The sequence below is a fragment of the Lynx rufus genome, unplaced genomic scaffold, assembly GCF_022079265.1.
Source record: "Lynx rufus isolate CCGP_SWC_20201006 ecotype Redwood Valley unplaced genomic scaffold, mLynRuf1.p SCAF_6, whole genome shotgun sequence".
NCBI classification, from domain to species: Eukaryota; Metazoa; Chordata; class Mammalia; order Carnivora; family Felidae; genus Lynx; species Lynx rufus.
In genome coordinates, this window is record NW_025814878.1 from 142,213,141 (window position 1) to 142,231,606 (window position 18,466).

Sequence of the window (18,466 nt, forward strand, 5' to 3'; positions counted from 1 at the left end):
GTTTGCTCACACGATGATGACTCTGTCTTGCACTCCTGTCCCTCTCCGGCTAGTCAGCAGCGGGGGGATAATATGTGGACACAATTTTCCACCAGCGGTTTCATTTGGAGTCGAGAGCCCGGTGGCCGTGGCCGTGTGTGAACCAGACCCCCGGGACCTGCAGAGGTCGGGGAGGGGGGTGGAGCCGGGCGGGAGGTCCTGCGAAGCAGCTTTTCTAAGGACAGCTGCTACTCTCGTTTAAAGGGGCCCAGAGCCCAATCAGACTATTTTTTGTGGCTGCTAATGTCCTTGCTTTGCAAACAGATGCTTTGGTTTCGTTTTGAATTTTTCCTCCGTCGGTTCGGGTCTGGCCGTCCCACGTTGTCACTGCGGCGATCCGGGTACGTTCAGCACCGTTGGTGACGAAAACCCACGTGGCACATTGCTGGCAGACTTATTTCCTGGCCTTCCTCTCGGTCCGTCTTTGCAGTGCCAGGCTGAAAATCAGGTTTTGAAACCAACAAAACCAGATGCCTGGCAGTCATGCGTTTTATAAAACGGTGCCAGCCGACGAGGTTGCCCGTGGGACCGCGCACAGAAGCCTGACCTGTAATCAGGGGCCCTGAGATAGTCTGTGAGCTTAGAATTTTCTAAGACACTCTGGCAACTGTCTCTGGGTTTTAAAAAGGAGTGCTGAATTAAGGTGGCAGGACGTTATTTCTAAATAAACGTGACTTTCTCCTTTTTCTAGGAACTACACGTTGAGATTTATGCCAATTCCCATGTATGATGCGTCTCAAGCCCTAAAAACAAACCCTGAGAAAACAGAAGAGGCTCTGCAAAAGGTATTGGAGGTTTGATGGCTTAATTGTAATAAATTCGCATTTGAATGGAGTTGGTAGTAATAATTCTGAACATATGAACGGTACTTTGTGTTTCACAAAGCTTTTTTTACATTAGCTTGTGTTCTTGCGACCGTAGCCGGCATAATGCATGACTGAGGGAGGAATGACGTAAGACGAAAATTGGTCATGAAATGTAAGTGGACTGACATTCCTACCGCATCAGCAGGCCGGAGCTTATGCACAGAGAGCTTGTGCGTCCTCAGAGAACGTGTGGAACTGAATGTCAGCTAGTGCAACCTTTATCCTTAGCAGCTGGAACCTTCCCTCCTTATTAAGAACGTAGGCTACGAATGAGATCTCTTTTTACCATCTTTGTTTATAAACGTCTCTGATTCCACACACATTCCCGGCTCCTTTCTGGCGACCCCAGAGGATGATGGGCATCTCCGCCTTCCAAGTCCGGCCGTCCCTGGTGCCCGTGACCCCGCCGTCTCTGCCTGTGTGGGGAACTTGCCCTGCGGGTCACTCTCTTGCTGTGCCGTGTCCCCATCCTTCTCTTTCTGTGGTTAGGGTCACCTTTCTCGATGTTTAGATATGCTCCAGGATGTCCCATCTGTAGAAGCCTGTATTGTGGTGGTAGATGGGACTCTTTGAAATCTTTTTCCTCCCTCTTTGTCCTCATGGTGGGTGGCACCGTCCAGCCTCCCAAGCTTGACTTTTCTTTCCTGCGTCTGCCGCAAACACGCACGATCATCATATTGACAGATTCTGTAGCATCAGTCTCTTGATTAGCTCTGTTCCCCTCTCTTCCTGTTACGGATGCGTGTGTTCAGGCCTCATCGTTTCTCAGCAGGATCGTTGCCTCCTCTTCCGGTCAAGGAAAGCCACCTTACTCACGACACATGGGAACAGACCAACGTCTCCAGCCCAGCCCTCCCCAGTGGCTTTTATTTTTTTTTTTTTTTTTCAACGTTTATTTATTTTTGGGACAGAGAGAGACAGAGCATGAACGGGGGAGGGGCAGAGAGAGAGGGAGACACAGAATCGGAAACAGGCTCCAGGCTCTGAGCCATCAGCCCAGAGCCTGACGCGGGGCTCGAACTCACGGACCGCGAGATCGTGACCTGGCTGAAGTCGGACGCTTAACCGACTGCGCCACCCAGGCGCCCCCCCAGTGGCTTTTAGAATGAAGCCTGCTCTCCTTGAATTGGCATACAGTTCTGCCCGGGATCTGCCTCCTGTCCTCTGCCACCTTCGTTTCTTACCAGCCCTGCCTCTTTGCTTTGCTCTGCTTCAGGGAACTTGTTAGAGGTACAGACTCGTGGGTCTCAGAAACGAGGGTGGCACTCACCAGCCTGCATTTTTACAAGCTCTCCCGGTGGCTGCAAATCTCAGAATCACTGCTCTGATCTCAATGACCCGCATGCGTCCCCACTGCTGTGCCTGTCTGTCGAGATTGAAGGCCGGTGTCCGCTCATCGGGAGCACTTCTCAGAGCCTCTTCCTCCTCCGTGTGGGGGGTTCCTCAGAATTTCCCGTGCTTGTCTCTGTCCCTGGCCTTGTGCCGTCATGTAAGTTACCGGCCTCCGTGGTTTTTTTTTCCCTTCCCGGTGACCATGAATTCGTTGAAGGCAGAGCTTATATATTTTTCATCTTTTTAGATTTTTCAGCAGCTAGCACAGTGCCTGGCATGCGTGTTGGTTGCTCCTTAGACTCTGCTGAATAAAAGAGAATAAGGTAGGGGGTGGGAGCAGGGAAAGCTGTGATGCGGCCACAGAAATCACCCAAGATTCGTGTTCAGAAGCTCTGACTCAATCAAATTCTTTTCAGTTTTGTGACTTCCTTAAGTTACTTAATGTTTCTGAACTTTGGTTTCTTCATCTGTATAAAACATACAGCTAGACAGGAACTATGTTTAGCTGACATTTAACATACAGTTCATGCTGCGTGTCTGACACTGTTATAAATGCTCTCCATAAATTAACACCGGTAAAGTATAAAATAAGTCCATGAGATGGGTTTGCTATAGCCCCATTTTGCACGTGAGAAAACCGAAAGGCAGGATGACCAAATAATTTGCCTGTGGTGCCGACGGGGACCGAGCCAGGTAGCGTATGTGAAAAAGTACTTTATAAACCACAGGGCAACTTCAAAATGGTAGCTGTCTTTATATTTTCCCAGAAGATGTTGGCAGCTTGTAACAAAAGACCCGTCCTGGAGACATCAGGTTTCCGGCCTGAGACCCAGCAGGCCGGGAGCTTGGCACTCTTCACTTGCACCTTCACAACAAGAAGAAAAGCTGAGCAGACAGGAGATCGGGGACTCGTTCGATCCCTCAGAGAATCGAGGCTGCAAAGCGAACGGTCGCCCCGGAAGCCGGATGGATGGGAATACAGATGATGTCTGTGACTCCCAGCTGAGGGCAGCTCACCAGGGGCCGAAGGTAACAGAGCCAGGAACTCAGAGGAATGCTTAAACAGCAGCTGAGGGATTGCTGGAGGCCCAGTGTAGACCGGTTGAGAGGTTCCCAACTCCTAGGGGCCCAGTCTTAAGCCCTGAACCTCTCATGGGCTTCACCGCTAGGAGCCCCACCAGGTTATCACAAGAGAGAAATCCCCTCCTGTTTCTGGCAGGGAGAAGGGGGCAGGTTAACCATTTTGAAATCCCCCCCAGAGGGTGCCGTTGTCTGTCACAAAGGCTTACGCTTACCTGCCCTAGTGGAAGACAGTTAAGTATGCCCAGCCCCTCTAGCCTTCCCGTTTCACATAAGGGAAGAAAAAAACATGGCCAAGAAACATTTTGGCAGGTCCCAGCCCAGGGACTCGGACCCACTAAAAGAAACCCCAAATTTAATCATAGGATTACAGAATGATTCCCCTCCCTAACACCTTACCACCACATCAGGTATAGTGACAGAGTGGATTACGACTGAGCAAAGCTGTGAGGCACTCTGTTTAAGAAGGGGTCTCTAGGGAAATCCCCAGACAACTAGGGAGATAAAAACAAGGACATGGGAGGAAATTAAAAGTCTCTTGCGCATACAGCTACAGCAGACATTGAGCACAGTCCAGCTTCTAGCCAGATGAACATCAGATAGCACATTAAAAGTCTGATTGCCTCAGTGCCTATTACCACATACATCGTATCCAGTTTTTGCCAAAAAGAAAATCACAAGACATGGTAAAAGGCAAGAAGAAACACAGTATGATGAAGAGGCAAAGCAAACATCAGAAGCAGTGTCAATATACACAGATTTTGGAATTATCAGAGCATTGCAAATAACTGACTAGCATGTTGACGGCTATAATGGAAAGAGTAGGCAGAGAGATAGGGACTGTAAGAAAAAAACGAAAAGGAAATAACTAGAGATCAAAAACACTCTAACAGAAATGAAAAATGCCTTCTACGAGCTCATTAGTGGACAGGACACAGCTAAGGAAAGAATCATGGAGCCTAAAGATATGTAGAAACTTGGCCAAACTGAAAAGCAGAGAGAAAAAAGGAATGGGGGGGAAACACCAGACCAGAATATTCCCGAACCATGGGACAGTTACATCCGTAGAAGGGGACTGCTAGAGGAAGAAGAAGACAAGGGAACAGAAGAAATCATGGAAGTAATAATGGCCGAGAATTTTCCAACATCAGTGATCGGCACCAAACCACAGATCAAGGAATCTCAGAGAACACCAAGGAGGATAAATACCAAAAAAATCTACTTACGGGCATGTCACGTTTAAACTGCAAAAAAACCACAGACAAAGAGACGATCTTGAAAGAAGCCAGATAGAGTAGAAAAACACCTCACGTATTGAGAAATAAGGATCAATGCTGTATCAGACTTGGGTCAGACATCATGCAAACAAGAAGAAAGTGGACTTTGGGGCGCCTCGGTGGCTCAGACGAATGAGCATCTGGCTGTGGTTTGGGTAATGATCTCACAGTTCGTGAATTCAAGCCTCACATCGGGCTCGCTGCTGTCAGCACAGAGCCCCCTTCAGATCCTCTGTCTCCCCCTCCTGCCCCTTCCCCGCTTGTGCGCGCATGTTCTCTCTCTGTCTCAAAAATAAACACTAAAAAAATAAACAATTGTGTGTTTTCTTAAAAGACAAATCGGTATTTATCATTTTTTTCCCCTATAATGCTTACTATACTCTTATATATTCAAGTTTTCATTGTAACAGAAGTCTGTCCCCTAGAAGAAATATGCTCTTTAATTTTACTCTGCTAAAGAACAATATTGTGATCCTGGAACTCAATCTTTCGAAGTTGGGTTTGGGTTTTTTGTTTTACTGTAAGATTGCTACATTGAATACAGGTCTTTTCGCCTTTTGTGTCGCTGCTATTTTCAGCTGTTTTCAGCAGTGAGATGAGGCATCAGTAGGCTGTAGACGGTCTTCCGGGTCACTGCTGCCCAGGGGGACTGGCAAACACGATAATGACACTTTGGACCCTACCCCTCCCCCGCCCCCCCCACTTGACCTCAGTCAGGCCCTCTGTCCTCAGCCTCTGGGAGGCGGGTTCTCTGTCCTCGGTCTAGAACGTCTCAGAGAAGGAAGGTTTGCCCTGCTAATCCAAGATGGCAAATACTCTCAGTGGCGATGTGTGTGTGGTTGATATTGAAGTGACTGAAACAGTGTTACTCTTCCTTCTCCTTGTACTGGCTTTTGGAAATGAGCTTTGAATATTATTTTTTCTGAAACAAAATTCCCTTCAAGCTTAGTCTGTGCAGCACCATTGGTGACCCTAGGGAAGGCCCTGGAAACACATGGGGCAGCCTTGGGTGCACGGCTTGTGCGCGAGCTGAGCCTCCTAAATAAACAAGCTGTTCCCACAACCGGCCCCCGGCCAGCGCTTCACAAGGCCACGTGTAAAAGAATAAATAACAAAGCAAAAGCGTCCAAAGCTGGGTGGCAGCGTGTGTGCCTGTCATACTTCAGCCAAGAATCTTGTTTTTTAGCAGAAACATTTGCCATCGATGATCATGTCACCTTGGAAAGAGATGACTCTTTGGGAAGCAGCAAGAGAAAATTAATGTAATAAAATGTCATGGTCTTAATGTGTCACTTTCATGATGTTTCATTTCAGGGATCTTTTCGTTTTTATAATTCCTTCATTTATGTTTAGTAGAAAGGTACATTTTGTTCTGCTTTATGGTTTCCAGGGGTGATAGTAATTATAGTCTGTATTTTAATTGTCCCTAATTGGTATTAAGTAGTAGTCATTTAAGCATATGGAAAATTAAAATGAAAGTGTAATAATACTGAGAGCCTCACAGTTGTTACAAGTTCTTAACCAGAGAACTACAGTGACAAATTAAAAGCCAAATGGCTAAGCGTTGTTATTAAAAACACACGAAAACAACAACTGTGAAAAAAAACCCAGATGGTGCGATTACCCATCTCCCATCATTCTTTACAGACATCTTCAGAGGTGTCCCTCGGTCCCTGTAGTTCTTGTTCAACTCTGCGTGTTGTTCTTAAACACTTCATTTCAGTCTAGTTATCGTTTGTATGTTTGAATTTTTAACAGGCGATTGTGTATCAAAACACAGCTGGTCAAGCGGCTTCAAGGGTTCTTCTCTTCTGTGGAAATTCATTTTCTTATTTTCTCAACTTGTGCTAAAATCAGTCTCTTTTTTGAGATAATATGAAAACCCCATGGACTGATGAAACCGGTGTATGTCTTTGAGTTGTGCCAGCCTGTATCCTTCAAACTTGTGCCTATTTTCTCCTTTTCTTCCTTGAAAATAGTTTTCTCAGTGCCGGCGGGTTCTGCCACATAAAGGCTGAGAGGTTCGGTGGGTACCATCCACACACCGTGGGGTTATTTCTGTAGCTTTGGAACTGTTGAGTGGTTAAAGACTCGTGAGGGAGAGACCGTGATTGTGTGCGAGAAAGCAGGGAGTCACCGGATGGGGCCTCGAACCGTGTGAGCGCCGAAACCCTTGCCGATCTCTGTCGGCTACCGAGTCACGTGAAAACACTCCCATTCGCTGCAAGTTACATTTCGAACTCAGACACCGAGAAGGCACAGCCAGTTTCCCGTGTCCTGTGTTGTGTCTGGGGTCAAGGCACAGGCGGCACTGGGAATCCGTGCTTTGGTTTCAAGTTCAGCACCTGGGCTGTTTCGCTTGTAACGTCTCTGTCTGCTGAGTCCACACGTGTTCTTGAGAGGTGCGTGTGCTTGATTTTCAGATAGAAAACTATCTGCTCCGGAATCACGAGACCAGGAAATACCTTCAAGAGCAGGCCTACCGCCTTCAGCAGGGCATTGTCACCAGCACCACGCAGCAGGTAAGAGGACACCGGTTTCTCCTACTCGCCCGTGACAGACATTCAGCGGGGGGCACAGGATTTCTGTCGCTGGAGTCATCCCCAGTGGGACAGTGAGAGCTGGTTTCTGAAAATGACAAACTGAAGTGGAGTGTAGGGGAAGATACAGAGGGAGGAAAATGTAGGCTGATTCCAGTGCTAGAAATGCACTTTTAATCACTGATGATTTTATGCCTTTTGTCAGTAAGGTGTATTTTGGATTTCCTCTTGGGATTCTGTCTCTCCCTCTCTCTCTGCCCCTTCCCCACTCGCCTGCTCTGTCTGTCTGTCTCTCTCTCAAAATAAATACATAAAAAAAAACAAACAAACAGGTGCCAGAGAGACTCAAAAGGCTGTCTTACAAGGGAACTAGAACCATTTCTTAGTGTCCATCCCAATTACTAGAAGCAAATGAGGTGACGTCATCAAAGTTCAGAGGGGGATTTATTTTGGACCATGAACTCTACACCTAGCCGTTCTGTCGAACAGCTTTGAGGACAGAATTAAAATGTATTTGGACATGGACTCAGAAATTTTACCCCCAGTATTCCCTAAAAAAAAAAAAAAAAAAAAAGTTCGTTGAGGAAATTCTCCAGCATAACAATAAAAATAAGAGCGCGCAAGATGAGGTATAAGGAGGAAACTGCAGCAGAAATGAAATCCCTAAAGTCACAAAAGCTGAGGGAAAGCTTTGAAAAATTGCCACTTTGGACACTCCACTTGGAGCTGCAGGGTTAAAAGACAGGATTACATTTCTTTCTCTTTGTATTCGATGATTCCATAATTCTGTAAGTGCATTTTAGCAGGTTCAAAATTTTAACATCAACCCAGACAAGAAGGGAAAGCCTAAGTACTGTTACGTTAAGAAATGTGAATGCTGGGGGCGCCTGGGTGGCTTGGTTGGTTGAGCGTCCGACGTCAGCTCTAGTCATGATCTTGTGGTGTCTGGGTTCGAGCCCAGCGTCGGGGCTTGCGCTCTGTGTCTCTCTCTCTCAAAAATAAATAGACATTAAATTTTTTTTTTAAAAAGAAACGTGAATGTTGTAAATCTTAATGTAAAAGTACTGATACTAACTAAAATTGGGAATTGGAGAGAGAGAAAGTTGGGTTGGAATGTAGGTAGGCTGAAATTTTAGTTTTTATTTCATGGAATCAGCCTCTTTTCTATCATTCTTTTTGTTGTTTTAATTGTTTTTGATGTTTGTTTTTGGGAGAGAGGGAGACAGAGCATGAGTTGGGGAGGGGCAGAGAGGGGGGAGACACAGAATCCGAAGCAGGCTCCAGGCTCCGAGCTGTCAGCACAGAGCCCGACGTGGGTCTCAAACCCACAGACTGTGAGATCATGACCTGAACTGAAGTCGGACGCTTACCCGTCCGAGCCACCCAGCTGCCCCATCTGTCCTTCTTAAATCAAAAATACAAATAGAGTTAACTCTATTGGAGTTTAAATAAAATAATTAGGAAAATACCAATGTAAGTCTACTGTTTAAATTAAAAATGGAAGCCACCAGAAGAGTTTAAGAAGCAGCAGGTTTCCAAAAGTGTCTGGGCAGGTGAGAGGGGCTGACAGGCAAAGTTGGTTGTTTGAGACCATTTTTTTAATGGTTTGCACTATTTTCTTACCTTGTGCAAATGTCATTTAAAAAATTTTTTTTAAGTTTATTTATTTTGAGAGAGAGACAGTGCAAGTGGGGAGAGGGGCAGACAGAGAGACAGAGGCACAGAATCCCAAGCAGGCTCCGTGACGTCAATGCAGAGCCCGGCACGGGGCTTGAACTCATGAAACTGTGAGATCATGACCTGAGCCGAAACCAAGAGTTGGATGGTTAACCGACAGAGTCACCCAGGCGCCCGTGTTTTTGTTTTTTTTTTTAATTTTTTTAAAAGTTTATTTATTTTTAGAGAGAGCAGCTGTCATTTTAATTTTTTGCTGTTGCTTTCTCTTAAAAGAGAATGAAAGCAAAGTGTCCATAATAAAAGCATCGTGTATAATATTCCAAGTAGGTAGAATTATAGGGAAGATTGCTTAGGTCTGCTTAGAGGTCTATGAAAGCATGTTCACCAGAATGTTCATGTGTTCTCAGGGAGTGTGATTAGGTGAGTTTTATTCTCTTACATCACAGTGTTCTTTGAAACCTTTACAGTAAACCTACATTCTTGGTATAAGAAAAAGTAAAACGATGAGTGTTGAAAAAAAAGAAAAATAGTGATTATGAATATTGGTGGAGTTTTGAGAAAGGAAACAATAATTTGCCTTTACCCATGCCTTAAAAATCGAATTTTTTTTTCCTGCAAGGGACTAATATTAGCTTAGTACTTTATGGTTTACCGTTCCTTCCTGGTTTTAGTGGTGAATATTAAAAGCGACGAGAGCACTAAAATCTTACGTTGAACCTTTGCCTTGAGTTCCTTTATGAGCTGTCTTAACGCAGGCTTTCCTTACTACAATATCCTTCCGACCTCCCCGTCATTCACAGGGGATTTTGCCCATCCAAAAAAATGACTGCAGCAGCCTTTAATGCTGATTCTGAAAAGTAAGTTTTGTCTTCTCAACCTAGAGGAAATTGTACACGGGAGGCGTCATGCAGATGTTTAATTCTGTGTGCGTGGCATCGGTCTGAATTATTTGAGTCATTATGTTGTAGGTGTATTGCCACCTTTTCTCTCTGGGGATTTCTTAGGACATTATGATTAGCACATTTTGAGACATGATCATCGTTTCGGTCACTTGAGGAGAGATTGACCTCCTTCCTGTTGAAACGTCTTCTCCAAGTTTCCAGAGGTCTGAATACAGAAAGAATAGACCCTCTGTGACGAATGTCCCTGCCGGCCGCGTGGCCAGTCATCATTCCCGGGTGACACGGAAGGGATTAAAATGTTGTCATGAAACCATGGCATCTCATAACTGCTCCGGTCTTTCTTTGTTTAGGAAAGACCCCTACGACACCTCACCCCACCTCTGCTTGCAATCTCTTCTTTTCCTCCTCATAAACTCTCTTCATCAGGACTCAGCAGACCTTTTTTGTAAAAAAAAGAAATCAAATAGTTAATATTTTCGGCCTTGCAGCCTGGAAGGTCTCCCTGCATCTACTCAACTCTGCTGTGGGGGAGCAGGACGACCGTGAATGCGGTGGCTCTTCCAATAAAACTTTATTTATAAAAACAGGCCCAGAATTACCGGTAGATTGCCAAAACTCAGCTCTTCTCACTCTTAAAGTTTTCTGACCGTTGGAAAAAAGGGGGGAGGGCAGTTCTCTCGCCTACAGCCATTTACTCAAAACAGTCTCTTCCGGCCTCTCCTGTACGGTTTTTATACTTCCTTTCTGGACTCCTTTCCTGCTATGTCCCTTTGTAACCTTTCCACATGTGTCCCCATCTGTGTACTGAAATGACCCTCTCAGGGGTCTCGGTCACCGAGTCCCCGAGCTTTTTCTCCCTCTTCATCCGTTGACGAGAGGAGGCAGGATAGTGTAGACCACCCGGATTTAAGGACAGCGTCTGCTTTCCCTGTGGGTGTGAACTGATGTTAGGTACTTAAACCTGTTTCAGCCTTGTTTTCTTCATCTGTGAAATGGGGAGACCATTCTGAAGGTGGTGAGAGAATTCACTGAGACAAAGCTTGCGAAGTACTTGGCTCCCCAGCAGTGAACCGTTCACGTATTTTGCTGCCGTGATTCTTAGTGTCACAATGATCGTTGTCACTGTTGGCTGCCTCATATTTCCTAAGACTCGCCGCCCGGTTCATTGACAGCGTGCTGTTTGGTGTATCTTTCTGCCTCTCTTGGTTCTTATCTGTCTCCTTTCTACAAGACTCTTTACCCTTTCATCTTCCAAATGCAGTCCTTTGTCTGCGTTCTGTACTTAGTGCTCATTTCCTTTAGCTCTTTCATCCGCTCTTACCGTTCTAATGCTCTCATCTGTGGAGGACTCCCGGGTCTCTCCCTGTTTCTTTCCAGAAAGTCGTGTCTTTTCATCCACTTGAGTGGCATCTCTGAGATACAGGGTCACTGAGATGAAACGTGTCCCTTGGAACTCTTGATTTTATCATTTATCTCAGTGGCATCACCATTCACTGAGGATACCACCCTTGGGGTCATCTTGGCCGTCTCCTTTGACGAACCGACCCAGTGGTCGCTGTGCCCACGCGTCTGCCCGGCTGTTCTTTCCTTTCCAATTCCATTGGCAGCTCTTGGGTATTTTATCGGCTCACGCCTGCCTCTTCTTTTGCAAGGACTGTGAGAACCGGTGCGTCCACCCTCTGCGGTCTACAGCCCGTGTCCTGTGCCTCAGGCAGGGAAGCTGAGTCCCGAAGAGCGTTACGGGCGAGGATTTTTGCACGTTCACAGTTGTGGGAGGAGGAGGGGACAGAGATGCCCCCTGCCTTGTACGCTGTGTTCGGTCTCCTTAGCCTGTGCCTGAGTCTCGCACTATCTTGCCTATCGACTTTCTAGTCTCATGTCCCCCAGTAGAGTGCCTCTGTTCCTAAGCAGGACACAGGTATCTGGATGTGCCGTTGCTTGTTTTGTCCTTTGCTTAAAATTCCTTTCTGCTTTCTCAATCTGTGCACATCTTTCAGGACCCAGTTGAGAAGCCACCTTCGACCTCAACTAGATGCGATCCCTCCCTCGGCTCAAACCTTGCACAACTTTGTATCCTTCCTCCGCTCACTGGATACGTATTTACGGTCTGTCACGTGGCAGGCACTACTGTAGGAAGTGAAACTTCTGGGCGTGAACAGAGTGTGGGTGCCCTTGTACGTAGCCCTTTGTGTCTTGTGTTCCTGTTACTTGTGAATATTTTTCCACTTCCAGACTTTTAAGCTGCTTGCTGGCAAAAGACGCATCTCATTCAGGACTGCATCTCTTTCTGTTTTAGGTGTTCAGTGTGTTTCTCTTAAATTGAATAAAGAAATTAACACGGAGGGGGATAGGATTTTCTGCAAATACAGTATTTGCTGGAACTGAGAACACTTGTAACAAGTGGAAAGCAGTCAAAGATAGCATTTATTACTAATAGTTCTAAGTCCTGAACTTGGGTTCTACAGCCCAGTATATCTGAAAAAGCCTGAATAGTTACCAGAAATATGAGTTCATGGTATGATTCAGCTGCCAGACGAGCCAAGGTGACTTGTGCTACATTAAAGAATACTTTCTATAGTAAGGAAGGAGGCCCCTCCTCCCGTGTCATAGTTTATTCTGCTGAGCGTGTGTATTTCATGAGTGTGTAAATGGAAGCGAAAATTCAGACAAGGGGCCGGGCATGGGCAGAGGGTTGGGGACTGTAAAACTGTCACCGTAGTAGAATGGCACGAGGAACCAGGAATGTGAAGCCTGAAGACAACCAGATTAGGGAAGAAAAGATAGCTGTGTTGAAACATATGCACGACAGTCCCATGGAAGAGAGTGTGTGATGATCGTTCAGGGTGTTCTCCAGGGCAAGGCACGGGGCGTGTAGGAAGGACACGGGAAGGCGGATTGGGACTCAAAATAAAGGAGACCGTGTCCACGAATGACGGAATCCATTTCCTGAGAAGGAAGTGAGCTTCTCAAATGGCGGTGGTCCACAGCTTTCCCTGGCTGCTTGAGAAGAGAGGAGCACTGGGGTGGTTAAGATAAGAGCCTCGGTGCCGCCATCCATGAGGCCTTTGATGGGCCAACCCAAGGGATGATCGTTTTTCAGCTTCTAGTCTCTATTCTTTTTCACATTTGCGTACCTTAGGCACTTGAATTTGAACTGGTAGTCAAAATCCTTGATTCTAAATTTGCTCTCCGTGTAATCATTCTGTGTCATCTTCTGTAGGTTAACTTTTCGGGGGCTTGAACTCTTTGGTTGTAAAGCATCTGGATGCGATCTACTGGGCTGTTTGTTCCAAACTTTAGCGCGGATGTGTTCAGAGGACTCTTTGAGACTTGTGAGGTTTTGTGTCTTATTTGAATGGAACTAAGTTTTCATGTTGCCTTTGGACGTAATTTTTAAAGTTCCACTTAAAGACCGTGGTGTGTTGGGTTCACTGGAAGCTTGTCTCCTTGGCGACTGCCTGATGGCATACCTTCCAGAAGTTTCTCTGGTCTCCTGATCAGTAAGGACGACCACCTTTGTAGTGCCTCATCCACATGCCTCTTGAATTAGTCTTGGGTGGCCTCAGACATATATCACTTCCGTTTTTAGTATGTGGTTTGTCTTGTGAAATTAAGTATTCCTTCTCGGGAAGGTATGAATTATAGATGACCTTCTTTGCCTCGGGAAGCACAGATCAATACAACAGTTGGAAGAGTTAGAATTTACATCAATTAAGAAGATTTTGAAAAATAAATAGTTCTCTGCAGGGCATCGTGAAAATGCAGAAAGTGAAGATATCGCTGCCTGCAGCTTAGATTTTCGTTAGAAGCATTATTCATAGAACCGCTTTTTCCTGTGGGGAGTTCCAGATACCTCCCTTCTGTAACCTCGGTACGTTGTATAGTAATGGGAGCTCTTCTGAATGTACATTAATGCTGACATTAGTGACCCTTTGTCAAGGGAGTAGCTGCTTTGAGTGGTGTTATTTTACTGGTTGTCTTCATAATACACCAGAAAGGAAGATGGGGTAGATGTCACGAAGCTGACTTTCTAGAAGAGGAAGGCGGGCGAGATGTAATCAGACCTTAAGTCTTCTGAGCAGCGCAGTGAAGTTTTTATTATGGCAGAATTTATGGGGGAAGGAGAGCCGACGTTGGCTTCCTATAGTTGTTACAGGAGATCATTGAAAATAGAGCAAGCAGGAATTTAAATCAAAATAATGCTAGATTGTCACCTCTGCCAAATGAATTACCAGATGGGATGAGACTCTGGATATGTTAGGTCTCTGGGAGAATTAATTCTTTTGTAAGGACACGAAATAGCCTGCAGTTCTGATCAAAATGCTGAAGGAACTTTGCAGACCACGCTGTTTATCTCTTTCTTTAGAATTCTTAGCTCTCTTCATGCTTCCTCTATAAATACAAATACGAACGGACATAACCTTACCCTTCTGTAGTATTTTTTGTCCGCACTAGTGATCTATCACCTCCCTTTGGGTTTCATGTTGAAGTCCACAGAGTAACTGAAAATAGCTCAGATGCAGTTAACCTGGGAGAGAGGCTTCAATGGAATAGAAACTAAACATTATTAACTTCATCGTCGCCTATGTTAATATAATAAACCCTCAACTTGGCTTTTTCGGGGGAGGGGTGCTTTTAATTTATATGGAAAAGTACCTGATAGAATTGAATTAGCTTTAAAAATGTTCATTTCCAGCGATGTTGTGATTCTGTAACATGGAGACCAGCTGGCCCTGGGCACCGTTTTGCAGTCATTTCAACCGTCTCCAAATTGCACACTCTGTTTCTCTGTTTCCTAAGTACCTAGCACTATGTCTGACACAGAGGGTGCTTAATAAAAGTTAATGAAGGAGAGTTACTGCCTAGCTAAATGTCACCGAGTACCCATGACATTCTGAATCATCCAGAAGGATGCACTTTTGTTCTACATGTTGCATTTCCCGAGGCAGGAAAAGGGACTCCAGTCCCTGAGATGTTGTACCGGCGTTAATGTTGCCAAAGGCTCCTTATGTGAACAGATAAATGAATAAGTGGCCGGAGGCTGCCTCCTCGAATGTTCCGCTCATTCGTTCTGTGTTTCCTTCCGTCGTAACACCGGCTGTGCTGACTTGGGTGCCGGCTGCCATTTTGACCGCATGGAGCAGATGATTGACAGAATATGTGTGAAAGTACAGGACCATCTCAACTCGTTACGAAACTGTGCGGGAGACGCCGTCCAGGAAGATTTAAAATCAGCAGAAAGGCTCATGCGTGATGCCAAGAATTCTAAAACGGTGAGTAGCACGTCAGGCTACGTGAGAAACTTGTGTAATAAAAAGGTTTGTTTTAATTTCGATTTTAGAAACCAGTTCCACCTTTTGTTAATCTTTCTACCCGATTTCGAGGTTATTAACAAGGGCAGAGTGAACGGAGTTCAGCTTTGCTTCCTCTCTGTGATTCACCGGAATCACCGGCCATCGACACACAGAATAAAAAGTTGAGTAGGATAAAAAGTGCAATCAAGCCCTGAATAAATGGGCGGTAGGGTTGTCGTTTAAATGAGGAACAACTCCTTCTTCAGTCATTCTGCTTCCAAGCTGATCGCGTGAAACTCCCCTCTGGCACCTTAAAGAAAGCTTCTTTCTAAGTAGAATTTGGTTCCCCAAGTGTGACTTGACTAATGGGGTCAGAAAACCTGGGGCCCTGTCCTGGCTCTGCCCTTGGACTCACACGATCACGGAGTGTTAGGAGTAGGAAGTCCTTGGACATTCGTACCCCAGATGAGGACATCAAGGGGCACAGAGCTAACGTACTGTTATGGTCTCAAAGCTGGACCCCTGTTTCTAAATCTGTATTAAAGAGCCTTTGATCAAGAATACATAATCTCTAATAATATTTCTTCATCCTTTTTTTACTAACTCTGCAATGACTTTGGTGCTTATTTAATTACAGAGAGGTGATTTGTACTTTTATTACAGTTGTTACCAAACTTATACCATGTTGGTGGTGCATCTTGGGCGGGGGCCGGTGGCTCGTTATCCGGTCCAATTCAAGAGGCCCTGGAATCAATGGCTGGAGAAGTCACGAGAGTGGTAGATGAACAACTAAAGGTTTGTGGTTTCTGTTATTTTGGAAAATGAAATCGTTGTGGCCTCGCTACGTATTTCATGCCACAGCTACTGACGTTTTCTAGATCTGTGTGTCCGCGTGTGTGCGCGTGCACCTGCCCACACGTGCATGTGGTAGAGAGCGAATGCTGTGCTTTTCTAGCTTCGTTTCTAAGTTTTGGAATAACTTCTTACATCACGAGATCAAGTGAAACCTAGAGAATGCCATTTTACTTTTGGTGGTAAACCTCTAAATGTACTTTACCATCACCACTGATAAGGGAACGATGGATTTCTGCGTACGAGGCAGAAAGAGAAGACTGCTTTGGGGACAAAATAACTTGTGTGACTACATTTGACTTAGAGAACAGGAAGGAGGATGGGAGCTCTGTTTACAGTGCCTACGTGCTGCTGCTTTGGAGACTCCCGCTAGGCGAGGAGGTAACAGCCCTTATAAGAAGCCGGTTAGAAGACAAAGATAGGGATTTAGATGAAGTCACAAGGCACCCAAAGTGGCAGAGACTTGTCCCCAGGCTCCCCAGCTGAAAAAAGCCTCTGAAATGTAAGGGAGTAGAGTAACCAAAGACTAGATTTTTCTTTTTTCTTTTTACAGTTTTTTTTAGTGTTTTTTTTTTTTTTTTTTTTTTGAGAGAGAGAGAGAGAGAGAGAGAGAGCACGAGCAGGGGAGGGGCAGAGAGAGAGGGAGACACAGAATCCGAAGCAGGCTCCAGGCTCCGAGCCGTCAGCACAGAGCCCGACGCGGGGCTCGAACTCACAAACTGTGAGATCGTGACCTGAGCCGAAGTCGGACGCCTAACCGACTGAGTCACCCAGGTGCCCCAAGACTAGATTTTTCTTAAGGTAGCTTCAAAAAACAGCTACACAGAGAAATGTTACCTTCAAACAGTTTTCATCTTTTCTAATCTGCCTGCTCAAGGATGCCTTACAAAACCGTGTCTGCATTCCTATAATTATTTGGTTTCTTCTGAGAACAAAATTGCTATGGTTCATAGGGGTTTGATGTGGGACCCAGTAATAATTTCACAACAGGCTAATTACTATGCTTGTAAATTAACTTAATGAGGAAGAAAATGTGGATTATTTAGGAGTTTAAGCCTCTGTTGTCTCCCTGTGCGAATGACGTAGAGAGGCTCTTGTTTGTGTGTTGTCTTTATTTAATTTTTTTAACGTGGTTATTTTGAATCCATTCTGAATAGAGACAAAGGGGCGGGAAAAGGACCACTGGCTGGTTGGTAGAGTCCTGCCAGATCATTTGTTAGCTAATGTTTTGTCCTCCACGAAGGATAAGATATGTAAGGATGCTATCTTTGTTGTTTATTTATTTCTTACTTACGAAAGGAAACTCAGTCTGTGAAACGTTGAAACAGTACTAATACGTGTAAAAGAAATGAGAGTAAAAACCACTTGAGATCCCAGAGTGGCGTCCTTCTTCATGTTTTAGTGAATTTTCTAAACACTCTAGGTCTATACGCACAATTTTACATCTACATGATTATGCCAGAATACTTTTTATATTCGGTACAAGGTCATGAATACAATTCAAGGAAAGTGAATAATCACCATCATTTTAATGGCGACACAGTATCTCATGACATGGATGTACCAGTGCATTCAGAAACCTCTGTCCCCCTGTCTGTCCTTCACTTTCACACCGAAAGCTTCACTCCTGACACTTCTGGTCGCCAGATGTGTGGGAATTTCCCCCCACCAAGCAATTCTTTGTGACACCAACTGAGTGCCCTACAACTTAACTCAGTTCTGACTCTGTCTATCCAGAGAAGGTTCAGACCCCACAGGTTAGGAGTTCAGTCTCACAAGACTGTTCCTCACCCCTAATTCAGATGCCAACAGGAAGTCTAGGTTGTCACCTGTGTTTCTGACCGATTGGCTATAATTAAATCAGAGGTTCCCCCATCACCCCCCTCAGGCGGGATTAATTTGCTAGAGTGACTCATAGAAGTCAAGGAAACATGTCTACCAGTCTATTCAAGGATGTGATGAACGGTACAGATGAGCACTCAGATGAAAGGCCCAGGGCAGGTCCGTGGGGAGGCATAAACCTGCCACAACTCGTCACAGAGCCACCCCTCCAACCCCCCCCTCCCCCCCCGCCCCGTGCCTCCACGTGCTCACCAGTCTGGAAGTTCTCTGAACGTGTACTTTCCGGAAATTTTTTAAAGTTTTTAAAATTTATTTTGAGAGAGAGACTATGTGAGCCAGGGAGAGCAGAGAGAGAGGGAAAGAGAGAATCCCAAGCAGGCTCCGCGCTGTCAGCACAGACGCAAGGCTCGAACTCAGAAGTTGTGAGATCATGACCGGAGCCAAGACCAAGAGTCAGATGCTTAACCGACTGAGCCATCCAGGCGCCCTGTACTTTTTGGATTTTTTATGCTCCCTTCTCAAGAGAATGTGTAGCAGGGCTGAAAACTCCTACCTCCTAATCGTGGTTCGGTCTTTTCCAATGATCAGCCCTCATCCGGAACCATTCAGAAGCCCACCCAGCGTCACCCCATTAGAACAAAAGACACTCCTAGTATCCAGGAAATTACAAGGGTTTTCGGAGCTCTGTGCCAGGAACTGGGGCCAGAGACCAGTATGTATTTTCTGTTATCTCACAGCCAGCCTATTTATTGTCTAATTTCTGAT

The 18,466-nt window shown here is 45.4% G+C and overlaps 1 protein-coding gene across 2 annotated transcripts in view; it reads left to right on the plus strand.

Moving 5' to 3' along the window:
* The window catches only part of CARMIL1 (capping protein regulator and myosin 1 linker 1), a 311,314-nt gene that overhangs the window by 210,851 nt on the left and 81,997 nt on the right, over window positions 1-18,466 (plus strand). For both annotated transcript variants that reach the window (XM_047103122.1, XM_047103121.1), the window contains exons 23-26: window positions 731-824; window positions 7,018-7,116; window positions 14,858-14,986; window positions 15,671-15,802. In XM_047103122.1, the coding sequence (XP_046959078.1) occupies window positions 731-824; window positions 7,018-7,116; window positions 14,858-14,986; window positions 15,671-15,802 (454 nt within the window). The remainder of the gene's footprint in view (window positions 1-730; window positions 825-7,017; window positions 7,117-14,857; window positions 14,987-15,670; window positions 15,803-18,466) is intronic.